The sequence below is a fragment of the Festucalex cinctus genome, chromosome 16, assembly GCF_051991245.1.
Source record: "Festucalex cinctus isolate MCC-2025b chromosome 16, RoL_Fcin_1.0, whole genome shotgun sequence".
Classification (NCBI taxonomy): Eukaryota; Metazoa; Chordata; class Actinopteri; order Syngnathiformes; family Syngnathidae; genus Festucalex; species Festucalex cinctus.
Genome location: NC_135426.1, coordinates 19,557,514 through 19,582,280, shown reverse-complemented (window position 1 = coordinate 19,582,280; position 24,767 = coordinate 19,557,514). Strand labels below are relative to the sequence as shown.

Sequence of the window (24,767 nt, the reverse complement as noted above, 5' to 3'; positions counted from 1 at the left end):
TATACATGGTCATTTTTATGTCGGAAAAAAAAGCCTTACTATACATGGTCATTTTTATGTCGGAAAAAAAAAAGCCTTACTATACATGGTCATTTTTATGTCGGAAAAAAAAAAGCCTTACTATACATGGTCATTTTTATGTCGGAAAAAAAAAAGCCTTACTATACATGGTCATTTTTATGTCGGAAAAAAAAAGCCTTACTATACATGGTCGTTTTTTAAGGCTTTTTTTTTTTAAATCAAATTGCCAACTGACCAACTACCCTTATATAACCTTTTCTTTTAAAACATTTTGTTGCAATTAAGTTTCTGGTGCACTTACATCTTAAGTTGCACTTAAAAGGATTCTCTCAAACAAGTTTGAACATGACAAACCATCTTTATTTACTTATACACTTGTACAATAGTGCACATTTCTCATTAAAATACAAAATGTAGTCTTAGTCTATACATAAACTAGAATACATGTATACATAAACTAAGACACCTATATGGTTTACAACTGGTGCCTATGTGGCATCCTGAAACTGTGGCATTTTTGTTCAGCAGAGCAACTGCCTTACTGTACAATCAACGGAGTTAAAGCAATAAGAAGGATGACTTCAACTTACAATAGGTAGGTGATATTGCAATCCTTCGATCCTGTGCTTCAAACTGGTCCATAATATTCATCCTTGACAAATGTGTTCAAAAGTTCCCAATGGCCTTCTGGAGCTCCTCCCTGATAGCGTTAAGCTCCACCACTCCATCATTGAGCACATTGGCCGCCTGTTTTATACGAGCCACCACTTCTTTTTTGAAGGCTCTCTTGGGGGTCCGCGAGTCCTTGAAGTACTTGTCCATGCCTCTCTGAAGTCCTTGGAGCAGGTATAAATTGGCGTCAGTCACCTCCATGGCTCGCATGACGGGCGAGTCCACCAAGCTGATCATCTGCACCGCCTTGCGCACCTCCCAGTCCTCAGAATAGTGCTGCCTGCCTGAGCGCAGGAAAGGATGGCCGCGCAGCTTGTACAGGCCGTGATTGACGAAGTGAAGGATGTCGGCCAAGCCCTGAAACTCCAACTCGTACTCCTGCAGCACCGCCTCCACCTGCAAACCGGCGCACATGTCAAGACACCACATGAGAAGCATTCACAGAACTTATTAGGGGTGTTTCAGTCTGGCTTACCTTCTTACGCTCCTGCATGTTGTTGACGTTATCCGAGATGCTCGCAGAAGCCGAAGTGATGCCCCCGGCGGTGGCCACGCCGACCCCGACGGCCGTGACGATGAGCGAGGCGCCTAAGGTGAAGGGCGCCAACGCCAGGCCGGCGATGGCCGTCACGCCGCCGACGGCCGCCGTGGTGCTGCCCGTGATGCCGGCCGCTTTGGCCTTCTGGTGGAAGGTGCTAAGGTGGTCGGCGAGGGCGTGGAGCTTGACCACGTGCTGCCAGAAGATCTCGCCGCGTTCTGTGAAAACCTTGTTGAACACGCGCAGGCCTCGGTTCACCTTGTCGGCCAAAATGGCAAAGGACCTGCCGGAGGCAAAAGTTTGTGAGCTGACAAGTTCCGAAGAGGTGGCAGGCGGAGCGTTCGGAAGCACCTACTGTGACTCGTCCAGCTGTTTGGCCACTTCGTCTGATGGCACCTCATCCCACCCTGGACGAACACAGTAACGGACACTCAATGGACAAAAGGTATTAACTAGTAAACCTTTTTTATTTTGAAAAAATTAAAAAAAGTTACAGAGCTTTTGTGGGGTTGGTCACTTTGGGCTCACATCTCCCTGAATGAGTCAACAGCAGGGATATTAGAGTTTTGGGGTTTTTGTTTTAGCAAGTTTTTCTTTCGTTTTTTTTAAGTTTAGTTTTCAGGGTGGTTGTTAGCTTTTAGTTGTATTAGTTATTTAAAAATGCTTAGTTTAAGTTTAGTTTGTTTTCATTTTTAAAAACAAAATGTGTATTACTTGTGCGCAATATTTAATATACTGTGAAAATGTAAAATGAAAAAAAAAAGTAACACATTTATAACCTAGCGTTGCATTTCAACTGAATTCAATGAAAAAGCAGCCAAGCCGAGCTACTGGAGCTAAAAGTCAAGCAAGCGAATTTGTTGCCTCAGAGCGATGTCTTCTGAAGGTGCCTTTCTATTGGCTGCTGCAAGATGACATCACATCTGTGTCACCTACTTTCAAACGTCTTTATTCCGGTTAATATTGAAATAAATATACTTAAAATCACATTTAAAAATCATTCCCAAAAGGTCATGTATTAAATAATTACCAAAGACTAAAACAAATGACATTTTCGCTATAATTAGTTACTTTGAGTTAGTTTTGTAAACATAAAATGTAATTTCAATAAGTTTTCGTTTTTAATAAGCATCTTCGTTTCTATTTTGTTTCGTTAAAAGGGGCATGACGCAACTTAAGATTCAAATTGGAGTGTTAAAATAAACATATTTTTCACCCGAACATGTTTTAAGAATTGCATAATGGACTGGAGGCACAACTGTGGCACAACGACTGTTGCGTCTACTTTCCTGTAAAGTGAAACTTTAACTTTTGCTATAAGCATGACGTCATGCTCGTGATCCTGCCCGTGTGCGCGTCGCTGGGTTCCAATCCGCATTGAATCCTGCGTCATGGGTCTTTAACAAAATTTTTTGAATTTTAGTTTTTGACCGTGACTCACTTTCTACTGTGTTCCACCATTCCATCAAGCTGTCTGTGTCCTGTAACAAAAAAAAAAAAAAAACACAATGAGACCACAATACGCTGCCTGCGCTGCTGTGAGTCAAATCGGCAACGCACTCACCCCGTCCCCTTCAGCATCCTCCAGACCCGCCGCTACACGTTCATCCTTCTGAGCCGCCAGCCACTCGGCCTGGAACAAAAGAATGATAAATGCCAAGGAGGTGTCTCAGAAATCAAATCAAAGTAATCACTGATAGTTGTTGCACTGTGACCGACTATGAGCGCTATGTCGCCAGGCCAGTTGACAGCTGGGAAAAAACAGACTTCTCGTGTTTACATTCCACACGCTCACATGTTTTTAAAATCAGGTCAGATGAGCAGTTTGGTGACAGGCTAATCTTTCACAACTGACCTGTGCCGCCTCTGACAGGTGGTTGATTGCCACGTCCTCTGCGGCGCCTTCCCATGTTTTGTTCTGCTAAGAGATGCCAATCAGAAACAAGACGTTCGAGAGCCCAAATAAACGCTCATGCCTCTCGTGACGCTCACCTTTGCTTTGTTCTTTTGAAAGACTTTGTGCTTCCCCTTTTTCTGTCAAGGAAGAGCAAGAGTGTGTTGAGTCCCACCCCAAAAAAATAAAAAAACATGATATGATTGATTATGTTACCTGTTTGTAGTTGTAGTCCACGAGGGGATCCTCGTGTTGGCCTCCGCTCAAGACGGCATCGTCCTCATCTGGCCAGTCGTCCGCCTGCTGAGATAAAAAAAAAATAAAAAAATAAAAAATTAAGCCAAAGCTCGTGCCACACAATCAACAAAGATTAAATCCAAAACATACACAGGATGGCTGTGCGCAAGCAGCATAGCCAAACGTCCCCGCCTCCGCCGGTCCAGGTGAACTCAACGTCGGCTTTGCTTTGCGTGGCAAAGGGACCGGGGCCTTGAACTTGTTCTTTTTCTAAAAAAGGAGGAGACATATTCATATGTAAACTTTTTTCCCCTCAAGAAAAACAAAGAATGAGGATGACGCGTTACATTGTGTCCATGTAATTTTCTACGTATGAACGAGGACAAATGAAGAAAAGAAATAAAATGATTGAAATACAATAAACAAACCACTGTGTAATCATCTGCTGCATTCAGCGCTTCCCAATCCAGCCGCTCTGCTGAGAAGCTTTTTTGTTGGGGATGAAGAACAGAAACGTCGTCCTTATATAAAAAAATCAAAAAAAAAAGAAAAAAAGAAATCAGTTCATTTCAGTCGAAACAGCAACATATCTTGCACTGAAAAATGTAAATTCTCTACCTGGCTGATGGAATGAAACCTCTTTATCTCATCCACATCCTCAAAGTTGTGCTCCTGGATCGACATTCATTTCATTCAGTAAAGAGGCAAAAAGTAAGAGTGCATGCGAGCGTTTGACTTTACCTGCTGCCACGTTTCAGCACCGCCCAAAAACTGCTTTTGTCTGTCCTGGAGGAAACCAATCACACTACACTGTAGAGCACATTGCAACACAACCACACATTTCAATTGTTACCTTTATGTCCTTGTTAGGGGTGTATCCATACGCCCCCTGGGGCCCCTCTGGCCGAGAACTGGTAAACCCTTTTTGAGGATTAAACTTCATCTTTAGCTTCTTTTTGCCTTTCTGGAGGGAGAACGAACGTTGATGTTGGCTAAGTATGCTAACTGCTCGGAGAGGCTGATGGGGAGACTTACGCTGGTGTAGGCGTCGGCTTCGTCCAGATGTGCTTGTGCCGCCATCTCGTCCTCACCTATTCTGTCATCCAACATGGTCTCCTACAGGAGAGCAACATGAGTGGGGCCGGATGCAAAGCCATTTGAAAAGTATGTTTTCCAAAATCGTGCTCTGTACGCTCTTTTCGTCAGCCATTTTGCTTTTATATGTCCAAGTTTGTTACATTTTTTTTTTTTTGCAACCAGTGTAAACAATGTGGAAAAATCTTCTTTTGCCAAATATTTTTGATGTTTTTCATTTTCTTATTGAATACAACCATGGGGGATAACACAAAAAAACATGTTAATAAACAAGTTGGCATCAGCTTTTGCTAAGCGAGAAAAAAATATTCCTACAAATTTCCATCCAAATAAGGTAAACAAAAGGCAAATGGTATTCCGCACCGAAACACATTCAATCACACCATACATCCCAAACCTGAGGTTGGTTTTATGAATCGATATCAGGCTCTTAAAAAGAAAATCGATTTGATATCAATTATTCGAATTTTAAACCCAGCCCAAACATTTGCCATGTCAAACAGAATAAATAAATAAAAAATGGTTTATTGTGTGCGTGCGTTACCTGGGAGTGCCATCTGACTGTAGATTCTTTCATGGCCTCTCTTTTCTTCAGGAAGCCATCATCCTGTCGTATGCCAGGAAGAGCAAAGCAGTGAGCAGAGCGAACGTGTTCGACATGCGTTTCTTCTGTGGACGCTTCTCATGTGGTGTCTTGACATGTGCGTTTTTACCTTGCTTCCTGCAGTCGGATGTCGCTGGATGAGGCTGGTGGACGCGCGCCTCAGCAGTTGGTTGACTTTTTTCTTCAGAGGCTTTTTCTTCACAACAAAAGCAGGTTACGGGAGTCAGACTTGAAAGACAAAAAGGATTGAAGGGTACAAGAAAAGTCGTACTTTGCCTTCAGACCAACTTTGTTCTCCATCTTCCCTCTTCTCATAGAAACCGTCCTGCGCACAACAACAGTCAAAATGAAGATACACAAAGGATGCTCCTTCTCCTCCCATCACTTAGCTTTGCTGGCTGATTCCTGCCAGGTACCTTTGGAGGCTTCCCTGGAGGAGGCAAAGTCCAGCTCCGGCCATCCGTCATGTCATCAGATAGTTTGTCCTAGCGAGTGAACATCTTTGTAAAACACTGTTGATATACTCACATGTAGCTGGTTGTTTTACCTTGGAGGATCCTTTGGACAAGAACGAAAACCTCTTGTCCTTCTTCTGTGAAAGATGTGAACACAATAAGCTAAATCTTCAATCAAGTGTGTGCAATGGGACTAATCAAGTATTCTGAAGCTGAACATGCACAAATGGCAATGGCATCACCTTGACATGTACTCCAGCATCATCCTGATCTTCTCCTGTTGCTCCTTCCGAGTACGACTTGAACTGGAAGGAGAAGCTCAGCTTTGTAGCCTTCCTTTAGCACTCCACTGGCACATCAAAGAGGGGAGGAAAAAAAAAAAAAAAAAATCACCACTCACCTTCAGGGACTCGCGGCGGAGTCGAAGTTTTCCAGACTGGGAAGACAAAAACCACAAACATGGGCAGAGATGTACAAAATGGTGAAAGTGTGACAGATGTTGGCTTACTGGTTTGAAGTCGGGGTGGAACTGAGGACTGTCTTCTGGCCAGTCTTCCACACACTTTTCCTGTCAAGACATTCCATTTGCAGCATTGATAAAACAACTCAATTGACCTGTGATCGATATCCCTTCCGCCATCAATCAAAGCCCACCTGCCCAATCAGGAGGATGTCCTCAAAGATGTCGCAGTTCTCCGCGTTGAGCGCTTTCCCCTCCTAAAAGACACACAATCGACTGCGAGCGATATATTGATGCAGCACCCGTTCCCGGCATGCTGCTATCCAGAAGGAGGGAGCACACCTGAGGCTTTGCTGTGGCACCGAGGTCTGAATTTGGGAGCACTTTGAACGGTTTCGGAGGAGGTTTTGGCGGCCCGCTCAGCTCATGCTCGACCTTAAAAAAGGAAGGAGGTCACCAAATAACCCCCCAAAAATTTCTTGACAATATGTTCTATGCAACCGCATTAGTCTAAATATGTTTTTTTTTTGTTATTACATTAGTGGAATATGAGTTAAGCAGCAAATTCCAGCAGTTCTTAGCAATATCAGAAGGCGGCCATTTTGCTACTTGCTGTCGAGTGGAAAATGACATCTCAGCTAACAACCAATCACAGGGCATCTTCAGTTTTTTTTCACTTTGTGAGCTGTGATTGGTCATTGATTGAGCCCTGAGCAACTGTGATGTCATCTTCAGTCGACAGCAAGTGGCAAAATGGCTGCCCCCTGAGATGGATAAAAATGGCTGGATTCTGCTGCTTAACTCATATTCCACAAACGTAATATTAATCAAAATATCATGTTTAGACTAGTGAGGTCACATAGAACATATTATTGTCAAGAAATGTTTAATTTGACTTCCCCTTTAAGACGAGGGCGTCTTACCGTGTAAACTGGTTTGAGCGACTTCTCCGGCACAGGGGGCTTCCCCGGCCTGGGAGGTCTGCAACGAGGAAGCGGCTTTGGCGGGCGCCTGGTGAGCATCGCCTGCTGCAAGTGAGATGTCCAAGGAGACAAATTGGAGAGAGGCAACGGAAGTTGAAATTGTAAACGGCAAACTCTACACACGTGATTCAACTCTGTCGGAGAAGAGTCTGGCGACACCCTCAGATTCCGGGCTTGACTGAAGGGGGTTGGCTGCAGGATTCCGTGTTTGCTTCCTTGAGGAGTGGTCAGCACAATGTCATGTGGTGCGTCCGAATACATCGTTTGGACAGTCCACTCCGAGATGTCCGAGGTTGATCTGGCCAAACCGCTCTGGGCAAGCGTTCCGAACACGTCCTTGCTGTTGGGCGTCTTTTCACTGAAGTGGTCACTTGCGCTGACACCATCTCTGAATAGCTCCTTTGCAATCGGGCTCGACGCATTCGAAGAAGGCGAGAAAACATCCCCATCAGACCCAGATAAACCGGAATAAGTTAACTTGTCGTCATATGAGAATTTTGTTCCATTTGTCTGAAGGGAATGTGACGCAGTGGTTGAGGCAGAATAAAACGGATTCCCTGCTGGATCCTTTGTAGAGCCATACGGATCGTCTTCCCCATTGGAAGAAGGCCACAATGGATCGGCAACAACGCTGCGAGGCTTTTCCAAGACTTTTCCTGATGGTGCCTGAAGGCTAAAATCTTCCAAAAGGTCCTGCATGCTGGATCTTTTGGAATGCAGGGTCTTAAACAAGTTGTCAGGAGTGTCGTCTGGTGAGCTCAGGGTTACGTTGCGAAATTGCCCGCTTGCGGACCCACTCTGGGATGTCAAAAAGCTGCCCAGCTCGTTGTTTAAGCTGGAGGTGTGGAACAAGTCGTTCGGAGCTTCAGACACTGTGACTCCATTTTCTTGCCGATCCAAAGGAGAAGGCTGGAATTCAAGGAGAGGATCGAAGTTGCCACCGGGTTTTTGTCCAACATCCTCGCCACCGTTGTACTTGTTCGTGGATTCCTAATGCAACCATTGCAAAAAAAAAAAAAAAAAAAAAGCAAAACACATGAGCCACTGTTGAGAATGAGATACTGATAAACAAGTAGTGCTGCTGGTCCATACATACCAAATGATAAGAATAAAAAGGGTTACTGCTGGCCACAGGCTGCAAGGAATAAAAAAGAAAAGCATGTTAAAAAAATTTTTGATGCTGTTCATCCCGCAAGTCAAGATGGTGAACATCACCTCAGGGCTCGACCGGTAGACTCCATTCTCTAACACCAAAAGTTGCATGTTCACAAAGATACCCACAAACTGGTTGCGCACGTCACAAAGTGTGTGTAAAGGTGCAAACCAGAAAGGGTGTGTATATGTGATCAGCTTCAAAAACAACTTTCACCTCACCTGTGTCAGATCAGCGGCAGTGGTCACATTCACCAAGCTGTCCTGTAAATAAATACAACATTTTTAAGAGGTCACCCCCCACCCACCACAAAATTCCCCATTGTGCACACTTTAAAAAGAGTTTCTCACTTGGTTGCTTCTCAAACCGTCCGCCGGCAATCCGTTGGAGTCTGAGGGTGACGGAAAAACGTTCTGAGGAGATGAGATAATTGAAGTCTTGTCACGGAAAACAGGATGTTGACAAAGTGATAAATTGTACCTGTTGCTGAGAGTGAAACGGGCTTTGAGGGATTTTCTTCAGCATGTTTTGCAGCACCACGATACTCTGCAAAGACAAAGACTGGCTTTACTTGTAATGCAATCGTAGACAATAAGTAGCAAAGAAAATCAGGTCATGAAGGATCACTTTTGGCAGTTTGTTGTTTATGTCTTCCTTCCTTCTAGAGGTATGTGAAAATGACAATTAAATGTTAAAATAGTGCTTTTTTTCAAACATTTATTTAGTTAAAAATAAGTGCAATTATTTATATCAAATACATTTTAATTAACTGAATAACTATACATTTTTATCAATGTTGCAGGAATTCTTAATATATTTTGTTCATCTACCTATGCCACCTATCTAGAGTGAAGGTTATTAAATGCACTTCTATTAGATGTCAGAATGTACCATTAAACCTTTGTGTTCACCTGCTGCTATTCATACAACACATGAAGTCAAAGCTTCCTGTGCAGAAATTAAGACGAGATCATCACTTCAGCATTTTCTTCTTTTTTTTTTGGTGGGATTTTTTATCATCACTTTACGAAACTAATTTCACAGATAACTAGACTATAGTTATAGTATTTCCCATACTCGACGCCAGAGCAGAGCTGCTCTGCTGTGTTCAATACGCAACATAAATCGCACATAAAAGTGTCAACATACTTAGTACATATGCCAGGTTACTCAGTACTTATATTCTAGTGTGATATATTAAAAGTGTGCATATTCATGATGACTGGAAATAGCAGTACACTAGTCAGTCAATAAAAGAGCAAAACTAATTTAAATAAGAACATAACAAATAAGGTGACTTATATGGATGAAATAGCAAGAGTTATTATTTTTTTTTAAGTGTCATGACAGCAAAATGTCCGCTTTTTCAATGGCATTCTTTGTTATGGTTTCAATAACATGGAGTGACAAAAATCCTGAAAATAAAAATAAAAATTACGGGTCGTCTGTTGACGGTGGCGTTCTCCCCCCATTCGTCCCTCGACCACTCCGGAGCCTCCTAATTTCAACAACATTGAAATTCAAACCAGCTCAAATTATAACATGAAAAATAATAATAAAAGTAAGCAGGGGAGTATGTGTCATGATGCGATTAACTTACCGCAGTCATTGTGGCTCTCGTGTTGCTTTTTTCAGCGTTGTCTTTTTGCTCGTTTTTCTTTTTGGCTTGTTTCTTCGAGTGCTTGTGCTCATTAACGTCCAGGTGCTGAACGCACCTGTGTCAAGTATTTATTTGAAAGCCTCGACATCCGGTACGTGACTTTCAAAGTAAAAGTAATATCCCGGAGACGAGACTGTTGCTGCTTTCATTCAGATTTCGAACGTAACGGGATAAATATAAAAGCCGTTTTAGTGACGCGTATCCGGTTTGTGTCCGAGGAAGGTGACTTGACATAGATGCTTGCATGTCACCAACAAAGCAAAAAGTCTTGGAAGATCACAATGCAAACCGACCGGTTGTGCTCGCCCTGCTGTTGTTTTGTTATGACCCAACCTCGAACGGATTGAATGCGATTGAATGTAACAAACACTAATAAAGTTAAGAGTCAAATCACTTCCCATGAACATGTTGCTTGTAATTTGGCTTGCCGGGAGGCCATTGTGTTGGCAAAAAGTATCAGTGTCAAAAACGCAAGGTGTTCTTTGTAAGTTTTTATTCATGTCTCATTGTTACACACTTATTTTTGTCACACAAGTAAATGGGATTGCATTTTCTTTTAAAAGTTTATTACATGATTTTGCCTAATGCAAAAAAAAAAAAAAAAAAAAAAGTGAAATATCACACTGTGGACTAAGTGAGCATTTGGGTAAAGATCCACACAAAGATGAGACACACAAGTAGGAAAGAAAATGGACAAAATGTCGCACACCCATTTTTTGAATCCTCACGTGAGAGCTGCTCATTTTTCTTTCTTTAATTCTTCCTCTGCCTTCTCTTTGGCTGACACTTTCAACACTGCATTTCTTCATTCCCAACACAAGTTGTGTCAGGTTCAGTCCACGTACATTTCGTCGTAATCACGGTTATTGGACCTCCTGGCAGTGCTTTAGCTTTCATTTACTCTGGTGAGCTTCTTCCTGGCTAAATTTTTGGAAGGTTCACAACACTGTAGACATTTTGACTCCAGTTGCATGTGAGAACATATTCAAATGCAGAACCAGTCTAGAATACAAACCAATTACGTTCACATTGTAAAAGTGTCTCATCGTGTTGCCGGCAGTGACATTTTAGCGGTACAGCACTTTCTTAACAACATGGCGGTCGTGTGGAGTTGCTTTGAGCGCACATATGCTCAAGTATGGCGGCTGGGCTTAGTTAAGAGGTATCTGAGGTTTCGAGAGTTTTAAATCCCAGAAGATTACACAGTGATCCCTTCTGAACATGCTAACATGCTACGGAGCGACGTCACTGTGCATCCTGGACACAGTGCGGAGATTGGAAGCACTTGCCGATTGATTGGCGTCCTGTCACGTGCACTCGCTTTACGAGTAGTGATCGGACAACCGAGCGGCCTTAAGAAGACAAAAAAAATGAAGCACTCCTTTGCTGGTAAAACCAAACGGCATACAAAGGCTGGAAGACATAACACAAAAACGCTAACGTAGAATGATTTACAGGAGTCGAGGAAAAAAAAAGAAGCTCAAGAAGGTTGTCAAGACAAATGCATCTGCTATAGTCTATTTTTTGTGTACAATACATGAGTTGTCAGCTTCTTTTTAGGACTATTACTATGAGTTAGGGCCTCTAGCGACCACATACTTGTGCTAATTTAAAGGGCTAACAACAGAGCTGGGGGTCGCCATGTTGTGCCCACCTCCCTCTATTCAAAAATAATCCTTTCTTTCCTTTCAGACAGCGGGGATGCAAGGTTTTGGACGAAAGATGTTTCCCCCCCTTTCCCTTTGTGCCTATTTTCCTGCCTAGCTGGGGAATGACGGGAGTTGTAGCGACAATGATGGGAACCCATTGGTCTCGACCTTTTTCCATCTCTTGGCTTTCTTCCCCCGTCCGCGCCCGCCTCCTCTTCAGCAGGACACTTCCATGGTCTGCGAGGGGCTGGGCGGCATCTGCCCCCCCTGCGAGCCCTGGGACAGCGTGCGCGAGCGCGAGCGAGACCCTTCCATGGAGTACGAGGAGGACAGCGAGGTGGTGCGCGAGCGGGACAGGCGGGTCATGCATGATGAAGCCACTGTGGGCACAGAGGCCAGGCGGGCATGTTAAGAGTGCGCACGTGGCACACGCGGTCAGAAAGGAAATGCGCGGCGCTCACTTACTGTAGCCCATTCCTTGGATGAAGTACTTGAACGCCTCGGTCAGTTTAGCAGGCTGCAAACGCAAAAGATTCGCCGATCAAATGTGCACTTTTGTCGGAACAGGAAGTATTTAATTCATATTACACAAATGTAATATTAATCACGAATCAGAATACAGTGTTTAGATGTGGGGCAGCATAGAAGAACATTGTTGAAAATAACATTTGTTGGGTTGATTACCCCTCACAACAAACAACTTTGGCTACTAATGTAAAACTCCATCGACATGCTAACTGTTAGCATGAATCGTTGTGGTTTTAGAGGTCATGTGAACTAAAAGGGACAAAAAGGGAAGCCACACATGTAATCCAATAATATACTCAATGTTCAATTTCTTTATCCTTAATTAAAATTTTGAAATATTACAGAAACTTAGTAGTAGAAGAAGTGTAATCTTCATGTACGCATGACTTTATAGACTGCCTCCCAGTGGCCATGTTGGGCACAACAATTGGATTGCAGCAAGTAACAGTTTACTTTTTGCATTCTATTTAATGATGTTACTCAACTGTTTTTTTATTACTATTTAGGACAGGGGTGTCAAAACGTTTTCATTTGTGGGCCACATGAAGAAAATCAGAAGGACGCAAGGGCCACATAATGTTATGAAGAGAAATTGTGTTCAGTCCTAAATATTGTACAAATAATTTATTTGTGCTTTTGCAAATATAGAAAAATGCTACAGTATATAACCAATTTATTTGTAATATGGCAGTAGGATTATTATAGTTTTTGATTTTTTGATTTTAGTTAGTTTTTATTTCGTTTTGTTTTTAATAGTAATAGTTTTTAGGGTAGTTATGTTAATTTTTATTAGTATTTATTAGTGACATTTTAAATGAGCTTTCCTTTACCTGAGTGAGCTGGGGGAGGCCGCCGGCGTCGGCCATCTGAGGAAAGAAGGGAAGTTGCGAAAAACTGTCTTGACAACGACAGCGGGAGAGAAGGAAAGCAAGAAAGTCACCTTGAGGAAGGAGGTGGTGGTGGGGTCCAGTTTGCTGTTGCATTCCACCTGTCGAGTGACAAACAAAAGTGAGAGGCGCAAACAGGAGAGGCAGCCTGCCGCTCGCTACACTTACGGCGGCGTCCTCGTACGGCGCTTGGTCGCCCACCACCAACATGACTGGACACCTGAGAGAGAAAACGTTCATCATCGTCCGGTCAAATCAGATGACTTGGATTATATCAACAAATGAAGCCGGTACTTGAAGGTGCTACTGCGGTCCAAGTTCAAATCCCTGCGGCTGTAGAGAATAAAGAAGATGTGATTGCTGTGGGTGCCATTCAGATTGTTTGTTTTTTTGTGTGTGTGAGTGATTACCTGTTGTAGGTTTTCCAGAAGAGTTCGATGTTGAGCAGGTGAGGTGCTTTATTGATACGCTCTCTGTGAGACTGCACCACATCTGTGTTGGATGACAGCTCCTCCTGAGGGGACCACATTTGGAAGTGAGACCCAATGTGCGTGAGAGCGTGTGTGCGTTTATGAACGGGACTTACCTGGCTGAAAAGGTGGGACATGATCTGTTCGGTGAGCGACGACGTCACAGAGCTGAGCTGCAGACACGGATTGAATATTTCACGTCTGCCATAAACAACACCACGTTCATCTTGGGCGTCCGGTTACCTTTTGAGCAGCCCAGTCCATCCACCCTCGGGCGTTTGTGTCGATGTTGATCAGAACCAAACCCTCCACAGAGTCTGGGTTGGCGAGCTGTGCAGAGGCAGAAAGAAAGAATGACAAGGTCAGAGGTGGGAAATCCAGAAAGTAAAAACCCTGCCACAGTTTGGCTGTAGCTGGATTTGCTGAACCGTCTGTCGACACTTACCGTGAATTTCGACAAGATGTATGCTCCGGCGCCGACGCCCACTCCGATCACAGTACGGAAGCTGCGGGACACAAGGCCCGCGTTACGTGCCGACACCTTGCGAGCGCTTGTTTTCGGACTTACTTGAAGAACTGCAGGACAGCGGGAATCATCTCTGCGATGGTCTCCATGGTTGGGTACTGGTAGCTGTTTGGAAAGAAAGGATCTTTGTGAAAGTCATTTGATAACATTTGGTGAAAAAGACAGGGTTAAAGGTTACAAGGTGAACATGAGCTCACCCCGCCGGGTAAACAGCCGCCCCGTCCTCTTGGCCCGGAGCGTCGATGTGGATCAGTGTAAAATTCTTGACGATTTCTTGCATCTCCTCAAACTTGAATAACGGTAAGAAACAGCTCTTGCCTGCAAACGGCACCAAGAGGCGTGAACGGCATGCGTGGCCAAGAAAACAACAACAAAAGCACCAAGGGTGCCACGTACTGTCCAGGCCGACGTCATGGAAGGTGAGGATGGCGGGCCGGCGGCTGTTCCGTGTGCCGTGCAGCGTCACGTGCAGGACGCCGTGAGGGGTCTCCACACTGTGCTCCTGCAACCGGAAGAAAAATATTTTATGTTGTTCTTGCCACCCTGTCACACATTATGTTCATCGCGTGCCGCATCCCCACCTGGCCTTGGTCCAGGAGAATCCTGGCTGCCAGCTCAGCATCCTGCTAGAAACCACAGAAAGACAAAAATACAAAGTACTGACAGCTACTTTTTCCAGTAACAACTTACAAGCTGACTCCTGGTAGACATTTTTCTTTGTGTTGTGAGCCAAGAGTTGTGTATTTCAACCAATCACAATGTTTTCCTTATACAAAAAAAATATGTTAGCGTAATGCTAACATACAATGCAAAACTTTACATACAGGCTAACAAAACTAGCATCAATGCAAGTGGCGTTGTAGACAACTATCACCACAGCTTGAGTAACTTATTTGTGAAACTCTTCTAAATGATGGCTGAAAATGTTTTCTTCGAAGCTCTGCCAGAATGATAATTGCGCCGCTGTCCACTTTTCTACACGGACCTTTTTTTTGCAGACGCATGCAGTGGACAAGAAGTTATGGAGCTCATTGTAGCTAACAGGGAACTTTATTTGTTTACTCATGGACTGTTGAAGCATCATCTGAAAGTGACTTTTAAGACACTATTAAATGTGTAATGTAAATGTAATAATGTACGTGTGAATGGTGGTTTGTGTTTGTTTACCTTAAATGCAATCGCTAGCACGCTAATGCTAACAATTTAGCGTAGGCTAATTTTGTTATTTACTAATGCATATGTACGTACAGAAGATAATAAATAACGAGTAGTTATATCCACTCAATTAAGCTCGCGTTCAACCTTAGTGGATTAACAAAAATAAAAATAAATAAAATATGGAAGAGTGGAACCCAGGGTGTTGATTACTCAATTATTCGATGGACAGCCCTGAATGTATACAGTAGTATTATACTGCACCCTGGTGGCCAAGGTGGGCTGAACAGAGGGTGCTGGACAATGAATTAAATGCTGATTTCTTTAATATTACCGTCATTGTATTTTGTGGGAAATTTTTATGCATCAAAAGTACTATTGGTATTGGCCATTCCTAAGATTGTCGTATATTTCCATAAATGTCACAATTGTAGATTTTTTTTTATTTTTTAATAAGAACACTATTAAATATTTCTTTGTGTTTTGTTGGGAGGCTGGAACAGATGAATGCCATTTTCATTCATTTCAATGGTGAAAGACGGTTTGAGATATATAAGACGTTTGAGTCACTCGTGTGTGGTCTCGGAATACACGAAACGTGTACTTCATGTGAGCTCGTATTTCCACCATTTTCCAGCTGGGGTCAGTAGCGAGAGGGTGCAAAGCAACATCAGCAGGAGCAAAACCGAAGACAGCCACCCCCCACCCCCACAAGGGCTTTGACGTCAAACCGGCTGCATCACAGCCAGCCAGGGCTGCGGCACATTTCTGTGCGTCTCATACACACGCACACACACGCACCCCTCCTACACACAACACACGTTCTACGTTTTAGGATGATAGCACACAAAAGCGTGGCAGCTTATTGAAATGCCACGCAGCATGTAGTGTACAGTGTGTGCGCGTGTCCTCTCTGACCTTGCTGGAGTCGGCCTGGCCAGTGAGCAGCGGCTTGTCCTCCGTGATGGTGATCTCTTGCATCTCCGTTGTCATGGCGCTTTGTGCTGGATGAGCAGAAGACGTCAAAATGTGCCGCTAAACACACATACGCATATGTTGCAGAGTTCTTGTGGGGGCTCATGAAAGTCAATTAGTGATGAGACGCAGCAAAGATGAGAAGAAAAAAAAAGAAAGAGTTTTTGGAAAGAACAGGAATCTCATTTCAAAGACTTCTCACACATGCACGCAGTACTGACAGCACATGATTTGGATTGTCAGCATTTTGAGCGGCTTTAGCGAAACGTCCGCTAAATCAGACGTATCATGAATTGCGCTCGCAAGGTATGTAGATGAGACATAAGAAGGTGGTCACATGACCATACTGATAACGCTGCTCTTCTGTCTAATCTGCTCCCCCTCACATCCTGTCACGTTTTAATCGGCCTAAACGCTCCCATCACGGAGGAGCCAGTGAGCACTTTTGCTGCAGAGACCCCTCATCGCTCATCATAACCCTCTTAACAGTTTGGTACCGGCACACTTGGGCCACTTTGGGTCTCCACAACACAGGCAGAGAATAAAAGCATAAACACAGGTCTACCCTCAGGGTGTTCTACAAAAAAATAATAATACGGAAAACCAATACAGGGCCTGTAATGTTTGGCATCATGGGTCCGACCCCTGTTGCTAGGTGATGTGTGACACCATGGCAAGGAATCGATAATGGCTCGATGGACTGGATTTGACAGCAGGATGTCGACGGGTTTATTTTCGGACACCTCTAATGTAAGAGCAACCGATTCACAATCGGGGCATTCCCGAGAAGGTGCAGGGAATCGGACTATTAATAGGCAGTTAGGCCTGAGAACAGAGCAGCTTTGTGGCCCGCCAGCATCTGGACGCCAGCCAGTGGGAGAAGCGTCGACTACCCCCGAGCCAAACCCCCTTCAGGCCCATCGCTCTCAAATACACAAACAAAATGTTCTTGCAAACTCGGGGTGCGCAGTATATACAGTGTATGCAGTAGATAATATAAGTTGGGCCTTGTTGCCATTATGGAGTTGCCATTAAAAAACAATTAAAATAAATATCAATTTAAACAGTGCATCCATGTTGAACAGTCCATCCTCAATACTTCCCCAGCTGCTCACCATCGCTAGCCACAAACTTGCGCCACACGTAGCATATGCTAACACGTGCTAGCTAGCTTGATACCTGGTGCGGCTAAACGCTATTCTTCCGTGGTGCGGGTCCTCTCCACTAAGCAACTGATTCTCACCTCTGTGGCGACAAATAAGATACATTTCTGTCAAGTATTGTTATCTCCTTACACCGAGCAAGGAGAAAATAAGAGTGGAACCAGGAGAAGCATTGCTAACTACTATGCTAATGTGAAATGTCGCTTGCTAGCAGACAAGAATAAATAATATAGCTACTGGTACTTTCTGCAGGGTTTAAAAGTAAATATTTACATTTTACATTTAACTAAACCATTCAGAAATACTGCCATTATCATTTTTACAGTTAAGTTTGATATCATGATTCATTCATGTTTACACCCTGATATGAATTTGAGGCCATATACCGCCCACACTACAGACTACTCGCTGATCCGCCGACGTTAGAGATATTCTGAGCCAAGAGATCAGCAAGATTGTTTCCTCACATGGGATTCCACAAACTGGACACCCACATAGGTAATGTTGAACAACAACTCAAGCTACAGGAACCCCCAAAACGGACTTTGCAGGAAGTAAAGCCATTCAATGTCAAGAATGAAAGTGTTAGCCCACAATCCAGTGATGCTTTCCTTCATGATTGCCACTAATGGCTGAGAAAACAATCAAGGAGGAAATGCTAAGATTGGTCCAGATTTGCACCAACCCCCTTGCACCTCTCCTTTGCCGATATCCTGACAACAAATAGAAGCATTCAGATGACCAGAACCTCACTGGTTCCATTGCTGTTGATTTTGGACCAGGAGAAAACAGCCCTTCCCCCCCACATCACAGGTCATCTGAAGGTCAAACAGTGTACAGGTCAAAAGTAGGCCATGCTTTATTTTTATTATTTATTTTTTTGCTTTCGTCCACCACGTTAGCAGACCTAGAAGGAAGACAACAGCAAGTTGGTCAGAGAGGGTGAATCGCTGTGTGCGTGCGTGTGTGTGCTTGAGAGAGAGAGCCTCCAAACGCGGCATGACTCACGGAATGTGCGTGCACACGCTTGCTGAAAAACAGCCTGTCCTCGTGCGTGCGCGTGCACGTGACCCTTCATTCAAATCAAGTGCAGCATTTTTTTCTTCTTTTTCCTTTCAGCCCGCACTGAAAAGGTGGACAACTGAGACACACCCCCATTTGACATTGAGGACCATTGTGGGTACTGCCCCCACCCCTTCCTTCACCCTGCGTCTATCAAAATACCACCCATCACATCGAGAAAACGAACAAAAGAAAAAAAAAAAAAAAAGAGTTGTGGATGCTGATGTCAATTTTGGGATGCTGAAAGCGCGGGCACGATGTTTACTTCAATTGTTCAAGTTCATGCAAGAGGAGAATGTCAATAGTGACCTATTTGCAGCTGTCATCATGGGGGGGGGGGGGGGGGGGGGGATTAGGGGGGCAAGCCACGTGTGCGCGTCAATAAACGCACACTTGAGAGCCGGACAAAGATGGTATCGTGGGGGAGGGGACACAATGATATGCATTTATATTTACTAATATTTCACGCACGCGCGTCCAGTTTTCATTCAAGCGCAACATCAGCTTCACGGCGAGTACATCCGGGTCACGTTACCTGTTTGTGCGGCGCAAGCGTGGGGAAACGATACACACAAGACGTCCAAGTCGGGTCTTCGAGCTCTACGCGGGTTCTGGTGCCAAATCGACCGGGTCCCAATTCGTCCTCGTCCGCGCTAGTTTCCACTCCGGTCCGCTCGTGTTTTGCCTCTCCAGCGGGAGCGGACTTCTGCACAAGGGGGGCGGGGCTGCCTGGGCCCGTCAATCAAAAAGAGACGAAAGGCCTCTGCGGGGGGGTTGCAAGTTCTACGTGCTAACATGCACCACAATGCGCTCATAGCGGGTTTATTGTATAGTTCGGCGGAGGGAAGCGCGTGCATGCACACTGCGTGACGTGCCCGAACGTGCGAGTATGAAGAGCGTTCAGGCGTCCTGAGGAGCCCCCCTCCCACCCCTTATTTTCAACCCCACGGTGGTACAGTCCAGCCTTGTTTAGCACGCAGATAAACTATCGTTATATAATGTATGATATTATACCACAGAAAGAAATAGGATCATTAATTATAGGCCTACTCGTATGACAATTTTTTAAATCTGGTTTGCATACTTTGAATTTTAAATAGCTTTTAGTTTATTTATTTCATGCAGTAGACATTAAAAAAAAAAAAAGTGAAACTGTCAAGAAACATATGTTGTGTTATGTATAAGTACCAGAATCGAGACATTCATACAAAAAAAGTTGAGAGTTTCAAGAAAATTTGGCATAATAGTAACATTTCAATATTCACAGGGGGCTTTTAAAATGTGAAAATACAATAATAATAGAGCTAGACCGATTCAAATATAAAGTATACATACACAATGCTGCAAATATACAATACAGTGTGTCTCAAAACAAATCTATGAACACTTTAAGTAATGATAATGTAGGTAAAAAAATAATTGAATTGTATATACACATGTATAAATGTATATATAAAAATATATACACACACATACATCACATACAGTCTATACTGTCTGTACTATATATAATAATCATGCTTTGAGATAAGTGTCTGTGTGCGCGTGTGTCTAAATACATAAATACATACGCATTCAGAACTGCTGCTGCACACATGTCAACCGTGTTGGACATTGCTGGATGGAGGCTGCCAGCTGTCCTGGTCGGACAGATTAACAGGCCTCCGGGTGACGTAATGCACTCCACTCACAACACAACATGACACAACCCACCTCAAGTGTGTCTCACAAGCGTCACAGCGTGCGCATGAGAGTGGCAAGCAAGAGACGACAATTTACTTGATCTTTTGATGAATATTACGATGCATCTTACTGAATCACTTGTGAAACTCTTCATCTCTGGGTGTGTCTATATCTGTATTATACTGCCCCCAGGTGGCCATGGTGCACACACCAGAAGGAGCAGTACAATTTCTACTGAAGTGAAGCAAAAAAAAAAAATGGGCAAAATGTTTTAATAAAGTACAAGGATCATTTGGACTTTTGCAAGGTGAAATAAAATTCAATGTCGTTACCATGGCAACGTGCCAAGTGAATGGCCCCAACTAATTGATGCTAGCATGTGTTGACAGGAGACACTCACGAGTGCTTTCGCCTGATGGGTCGATAAGCCGCAAGGGTGTATTTGTTTCACCTCGCTTCACATGCAGCGTTGGCATTATGCTAATAAACCTCTGGTTTCTATAGTTCACATTTTATATATCCCACACGCCACACAATGGCCCCGTGGGATTGTTTGATGCTGCTACTTAAATGAAATGGGGGGGGGGGGGGGGGGGGGGTCTATAGACAAGGACGATGTGCAAGTTTGCCTCAAGGATGATGAAGTCTACTGTAGCTGTCCATGTGACTGTTTTAAGCACAAGCTCATTGTGTTTGACTGAAACAGCTTCATAGAAAAAAAAAAGGGGGGAAGTGGTGGCGGTGGGGGGGCTCTCTATTTTCCAAGAGTGGAAAAAAAAAAAAAAAAAGAGGAGGGGGCTGCTAGTTATTGGCCAACGGCTGACTACGGTGTGACATCACAACTTGATGGCTGACCTACTTTAAGCGCCCGTGACGTCGCATTTATCTCCTCCGTTCTGTAAGACCCAAAAGCCGCCACAAGCCCCCCCCCCCATCCCGCCCGCCATCCCGTTGAGCCTCATGAATCATTTACACTTGCCAATAACCTCCTTTTCAAAGATGAAAGCTCCACTTATGAATATTCATGTCGTGACACAACAAAACACTCAGACAAGCTGTGGCCGCAAATAACCAACCATCGGAGATTCAGTGCTACAAACGCCGCATTATAAAAAAAATATGAACAAAATGACATGTGCTCCTTAATTGTGTTCATACAGTAACATACACATAACAGAACACAATCTATATATCTCATCCAGATGTTTTGGACTTTATACTTTGACACCATTTTTATGCTTCATTTACTTAAACCAAACATAAATCAAAATGTCAATAGCAGCATATTTATGTCTTGTTTTTACATAAACAAATACAACACTACATTGTGTGAAAACAACCATGTCAAATTTCGGCTCATAACAACAAAAAATCTGTCAAGTGACAGCTCTTACCGGAAAAAAGATTCATTTAGTCATTTGAAGTGCATTTCATTGACAGTTGCTGGTCCTCAAGACGTTGCTGTCCATTGTGCCTCCACGAGATGGCGCTACAGTGTAATGTAAGGCTGAAGTAGAGGTAGCACAGTTTCAACTCAACTTAGTTTAATTTGACAATTGACAGATAGAAGCATAAATTTCTTCTCGCAGCTCACCTTGAAAGTTAGCGATGGTCAACACTGTCGCTAGAACTTTCCTGCAGATCCGACTGGCAACCAGGTGCTCCATGGCCTGCTTCAGGTAGAAGACATCTTGATGGCCTGCACAAACTATTCTGGTTAGTCAGTGAGATTTGTGTCACATGACTTGGGGGGGTTTGCCCATCAATCCCACCCATTACACCACTACTGCTACTCAGTTATGTAGCCTCCCTTTATTACATTTTCCCTCTTTTATTGGTAAGTCCCATGGGAAATGACCACTCGTGATCTTAGGGGACAATAGTTTCTGAATTTGGGATGTCGTCTTCTTCTTAATGTCAGACTCGTGCACGTTAATAAGATATATTTATTTCATGAGCGAAGATCCGTTCGAATTACGTTTTATTTTGAAATCCAATAATTATATACGCACTTCCGCTCTGTATCACACAGATAGCCCCGTGGCCAGAGCTGTCAATCATCTCTACGGGTGACGTCACGAGGGATTTGCGACAATGTCAAACATCGTCGCGTGCGTCTGTTTAGCGTACAAGCACCAGACTCCATTTAGCCTTTAGGTCGGATTGCGTGTTCCACATGTGTTCGAGGTAAGATTCGCTACCATATCTTTATTTAAATTGCGGCCACGTCAAATGATTGCTTTTTGGGATTTTCGGCTCGCGTTAAAGTCAAGAAAAGCGGTTTGTTTATGTGCCAGCTGGGAGTTTGTAACGTTCGCGGCATCATTTTGCGGCTGGTCCTGATGTGAAAAGTTGCCTGTTACGTAACGCGAGTGCGGCACGTAATCGACATCAGGACACATGTTATGGACAAGCTCGAAGACACATGTTAGCCTAATTCGTGTTTGAACGTTTTCGGGATACAAAAGGGAGGGGAAAAAAAAAAAAAAGAAAGAAAGCAGAACAAACGTAACAAACAACAAGTCTGGTTGTCTCGACACGACCGCGTAATTTATTTCTGTTCATCGGTTCTAACCTGGATGACAGGTTTCTTAGCTAGCACAATGATATTTTTTTCCCCCCATGTATATCATGACCGTAAGTTTAATGAACCAGTTCTCAAATTTCTTTACATGTCTACCACCTTTAACTCCAAGTTTTTAGTAATTACATGGTTGAAGATAAGCACTGCCCTTAAATATAGTAAATTAGCTACTTAATTATTCAATTAAAATGCATTGAACATAAAAGTGACATCAAAATGGCACCTTATTCAATCTTTGAACCCAAACATCTTCTAGAATAAATTAAAATGTTATTTAAGAGTTAAATACAACTGAACTGTACTTGGACAGCAATTCTTATGCATACCACAAGAGGGAGCTCATGGATCACAATGAAAATGACTTGTGATATCGGCAGAACAAGGCCAAATGTAATAGAAGCTTGACTATTGTAATTGACATCTTTGCACAGTTTTTTTTTTTTCCTTGTGTGATTGGCAGGAGCAGGTGAACTCTGCTCAGTCACCACTCACCATGACCCGTTATTCTGAGGGATACGGAACAGAGGTACAGTAGAAACATATCAAAAGCATAAGCACTTGATTCGATATTATCGTCTATCGGACCTCTTAGTTTTCGAAAAGTACCACCAAAGTTAAACGTTAACTTCCCCCACATACGTAGGAGGAGTGCGTGCTGTCCGACCCTCAGGGAGAAAGCGATGCGGACGCCGACATCGAGGACGCCGACTGCAGGTGGCGCCGCTCACACCTGAGATTTTACCTGCCGGCTTTTACTTTGACCGCTTGCGCGCACTAACATCTTACCTCTAGACTCCAAGAACCCGGCTCGCTCCACCGAATCAGCTCACGGCGCCGCAAGCGACAACGTCTGGCGCGGCAGGACACCACTGAGAGCGAAGACGATGGCGGCCTCACGCACGGTTCGCATCGGTGGAACCTGCGGCTCAGTCCGGACCGGACGCACAGCCGCACCATTCTGGAAGTAAGTCTTACATGTATGATGACGACGAAACGAGTCTCATATCTAGCAATGAGGTCTTAACACTTCTGACGTCCACGCAGGAGAGCATCTCGCAGGTGAGGCCGCTCATCATCTCCAGGCCCGGCGCGGACAAGCGGGCGGAAGCGGAGCCGGAACCTCACATGTGCGGGTGGGCGCCGCCCCTCGCGCCCCCGCTGCTTGTCCTCTTGCTCGCCCTCGCTGCCGCCATCGCGTCCTTCCTGCTCCCGTGGGTCAGAACCTGACAAGCCGCGCGGAGAGTCCGACGAGATCAAGCACAAACATTTAACACGTTGGTTTTATTTGTGTCCACGTCAAACATGAGAACGTTCACGTGTCTTGGGTGACGATTTTGGTCCGAGCAGGCTCGTCTCATCTTCAAAATAGATACGCATTCCCAACAATGACGACTATGCAACTCCTCGGTTTCTCCTGTGCTAGTTGGCGCAGCGCTGAAGAACGCCCCCGATGTCCTTGTCACCATCTCAGCTCCACCTACCATCCTCTTCAGGAAGTGCAACTAGATCCATTTTGAAAAGCAATAACAGATGTGCGCCATTTTACAACTTTCTCTACCATCATACACACGTGCGTTTTACGATTTAATAACACCTACTAGAAAATCCGTTGTGGAATGCTAAACTGTGGTTTTAACCGTCATTTTAAGTGTTTCAAGGCTCCACAGTGTTTCAATAAAAATACTTTTTTTTTTAAAAATGTGACTTTGTGTGGTAATGTCTTGAGATCATCCATCACAAAAACAAACAATTATCCTCGTGATAGCTCAAATTAGATTGTGTCTACGTTCCCAATGAAGAGGCCAGTGAGTCTATTTACATCACAGAGATGGATCAGTACCCAGCCAGTCTTGAAGTTGACAAACATGTGGCCTTGAGAACTGCGAGCGTGTTGACAACCTTGCCCAGCGTGAACTCCTCGAAACAATGTCAACTTGACTTTGTGACGTTTGACCCAACCGGTCGCATCAAGCCCAGTGAAAGCGTTCTTAGCAGGTCTTATTTTATGGCCTCTCAAATCAATGGCAAGAAATGGCCCATGTGACCACAGAATGAATTTATGAGCTGCTGGTGAGGTTCTAGTGTCTGTTCTTCAATGCCTGAGCTAGTCAGCTGTTTGCTTCCTATCACAGCATACACAACAACAGGTGAAAATTTGTTGTCTTGCCCCCCGGGCCTCCACACTCCTCTTGACCCTTGACCAAGATTCCTCAGTGTTTGGATGCACAAGAGCAATGTGAACCCACATTGGCCCCCTCTGGGCAGTTAATAAAGATCCTGCAGTCATATGGCTCAGGATCAACGTGCCAGACA

General features: G+C 44.0%; 3 protein-coding genes across 12 annotated transcripts; 1 reads left to right on the top strand and 2 right to left on the bottom strand.

The window, feature by feature from the left end:
- Positions 1–359: 359 nt before the first annotated feature.
- On the bottom strand, positions 360–9,859 carry LOC144003671 (uncharacterized). Of its 9 annotated transcripts, none has more exons than XM_077500160.1 (33): positions 9,713–9,859; positions 9,551–9,610; positions 8,593–8,658; positions 8,463–8,525; positions 8,334–8,375; positions 8,175–8,201; positions 8,056–8,094; positions 7,083–7,949; positions 6,900–7,004; positions 6,319–6,411; positions 6,171–6,233; positions 6,025–6,084; positions 5,917–5,952; positions 5,759–5,821; positions 5,609–5,653; positions 5,478–5,546; positions 5,333–5,386; positions 5,171–5,257; positions 5,002–5,064; positions 4,398–4,478; positions 4,216–4,326; positions 4,104–4,148; positions 3,981–4,034; positions 3,791–3,883; positions 3,513–3,632; positions 3,342–3,428; positions 3,224–3,265; positions 3,087–3,152; positions 2,796–2,864; positions 2,673–2,712; positions 1,587–1,638; positions 1,169–1,514; positions 360–1,089 (listed from the first exon to the last, which is right to left on the bottom strand). In XM_077500160.1, exons 1-33 carry the CDS (start codon positions 9,719–9,721, stop codon positions 688–690), a joined length of 3,519 nt encoding a protein of 1,172 aa, XP_077356286.1. In that variant the 5' UTR covers positions 9,722–9,859; the 3' UTR covers positions 360–687. The 9 variants fall into 9 exon arrangements, with proteins under 9 accessions (XP_077356286.1, XP_077356287.1, XP_077356290.1 ...); XM_077500161.1 differs by having other exon boundaries at positions 3,087–3,149; XM_077500164.1 differs by having other exon boundaries at positions 3,342–3,425.
- Positions 9,860–10,248: 389 nt separating this feature from the next.
- On the bottom strand, positions 10,249–19,073 carry ndrg2 (NDRG family member 2). Of its 2 annotated transcripts, none has more exons than XM_077499756.1 (16): positions 18,723–19,073; positions 15,906–15,991; positions 14,414–14,458; positions 14,229–14,334; positions 14,030–14,150; positions 13,875–13,937; positions 13,752–13,812; positions 13,550–13,636; positions 13,423–13,479; positions 13,247–13,350; positions 13,131–13,169; positions 13,005–13,056; positions 12,890–12,937; positions 12,780–12,815; positions 11,887–11,938; positions 10,249–11,801 (listed from the first exon to the last, which is right to left on the bottom strand). In XM_077499756.1, exons 2-16 carry the CDS (start codon positions 15,978–15,980, stop codon positions 11,638–11,640), a joined length of 1,110 nt encoding a protein of 369 aa, XP_077355882.1. In that variant the 5' UTR covers positions 15,981–15,991; positions 18,723–19,073; the 3' UTR covers positions 10,249–11,637. The 2 variants fall into 2 exon arrangements, with proteins under 2 accessions (XP_077355882.1, XP_077355883.1); XM_077499757.1 differs by having other exon boundaries at positions 14,414–14,455; positions 18,723–19,072.
- A 2,809-nt stretch (positions 19,074–21,882) lies between these two features.
- LOC144003701 (uncharacterized) lies at positions 21,883–24,153 on the top strand. Its single transcript, XM_077500211.1, has 5 exons — positions 21,883–22,057; positions 22,915–22,980; positions 23,098–23,168; positions 23,247–23,418; positions 23,499–24,153. Exons 2-5 carry the CDS (start codon positions 22,948–22,950, stop codon positions 23,679–23,681), a joined length of 459 nt encoding a protein of 152 aa, XP_077356337.1. The 5' UTR covers positions 21,883–22,057; positions 22,915–22,947; the 3' UTR covers positions 23,682–24,153.
- The last annotated feature ends 614 nt before the right edge of the window (positions 24,154–24,767 follow it).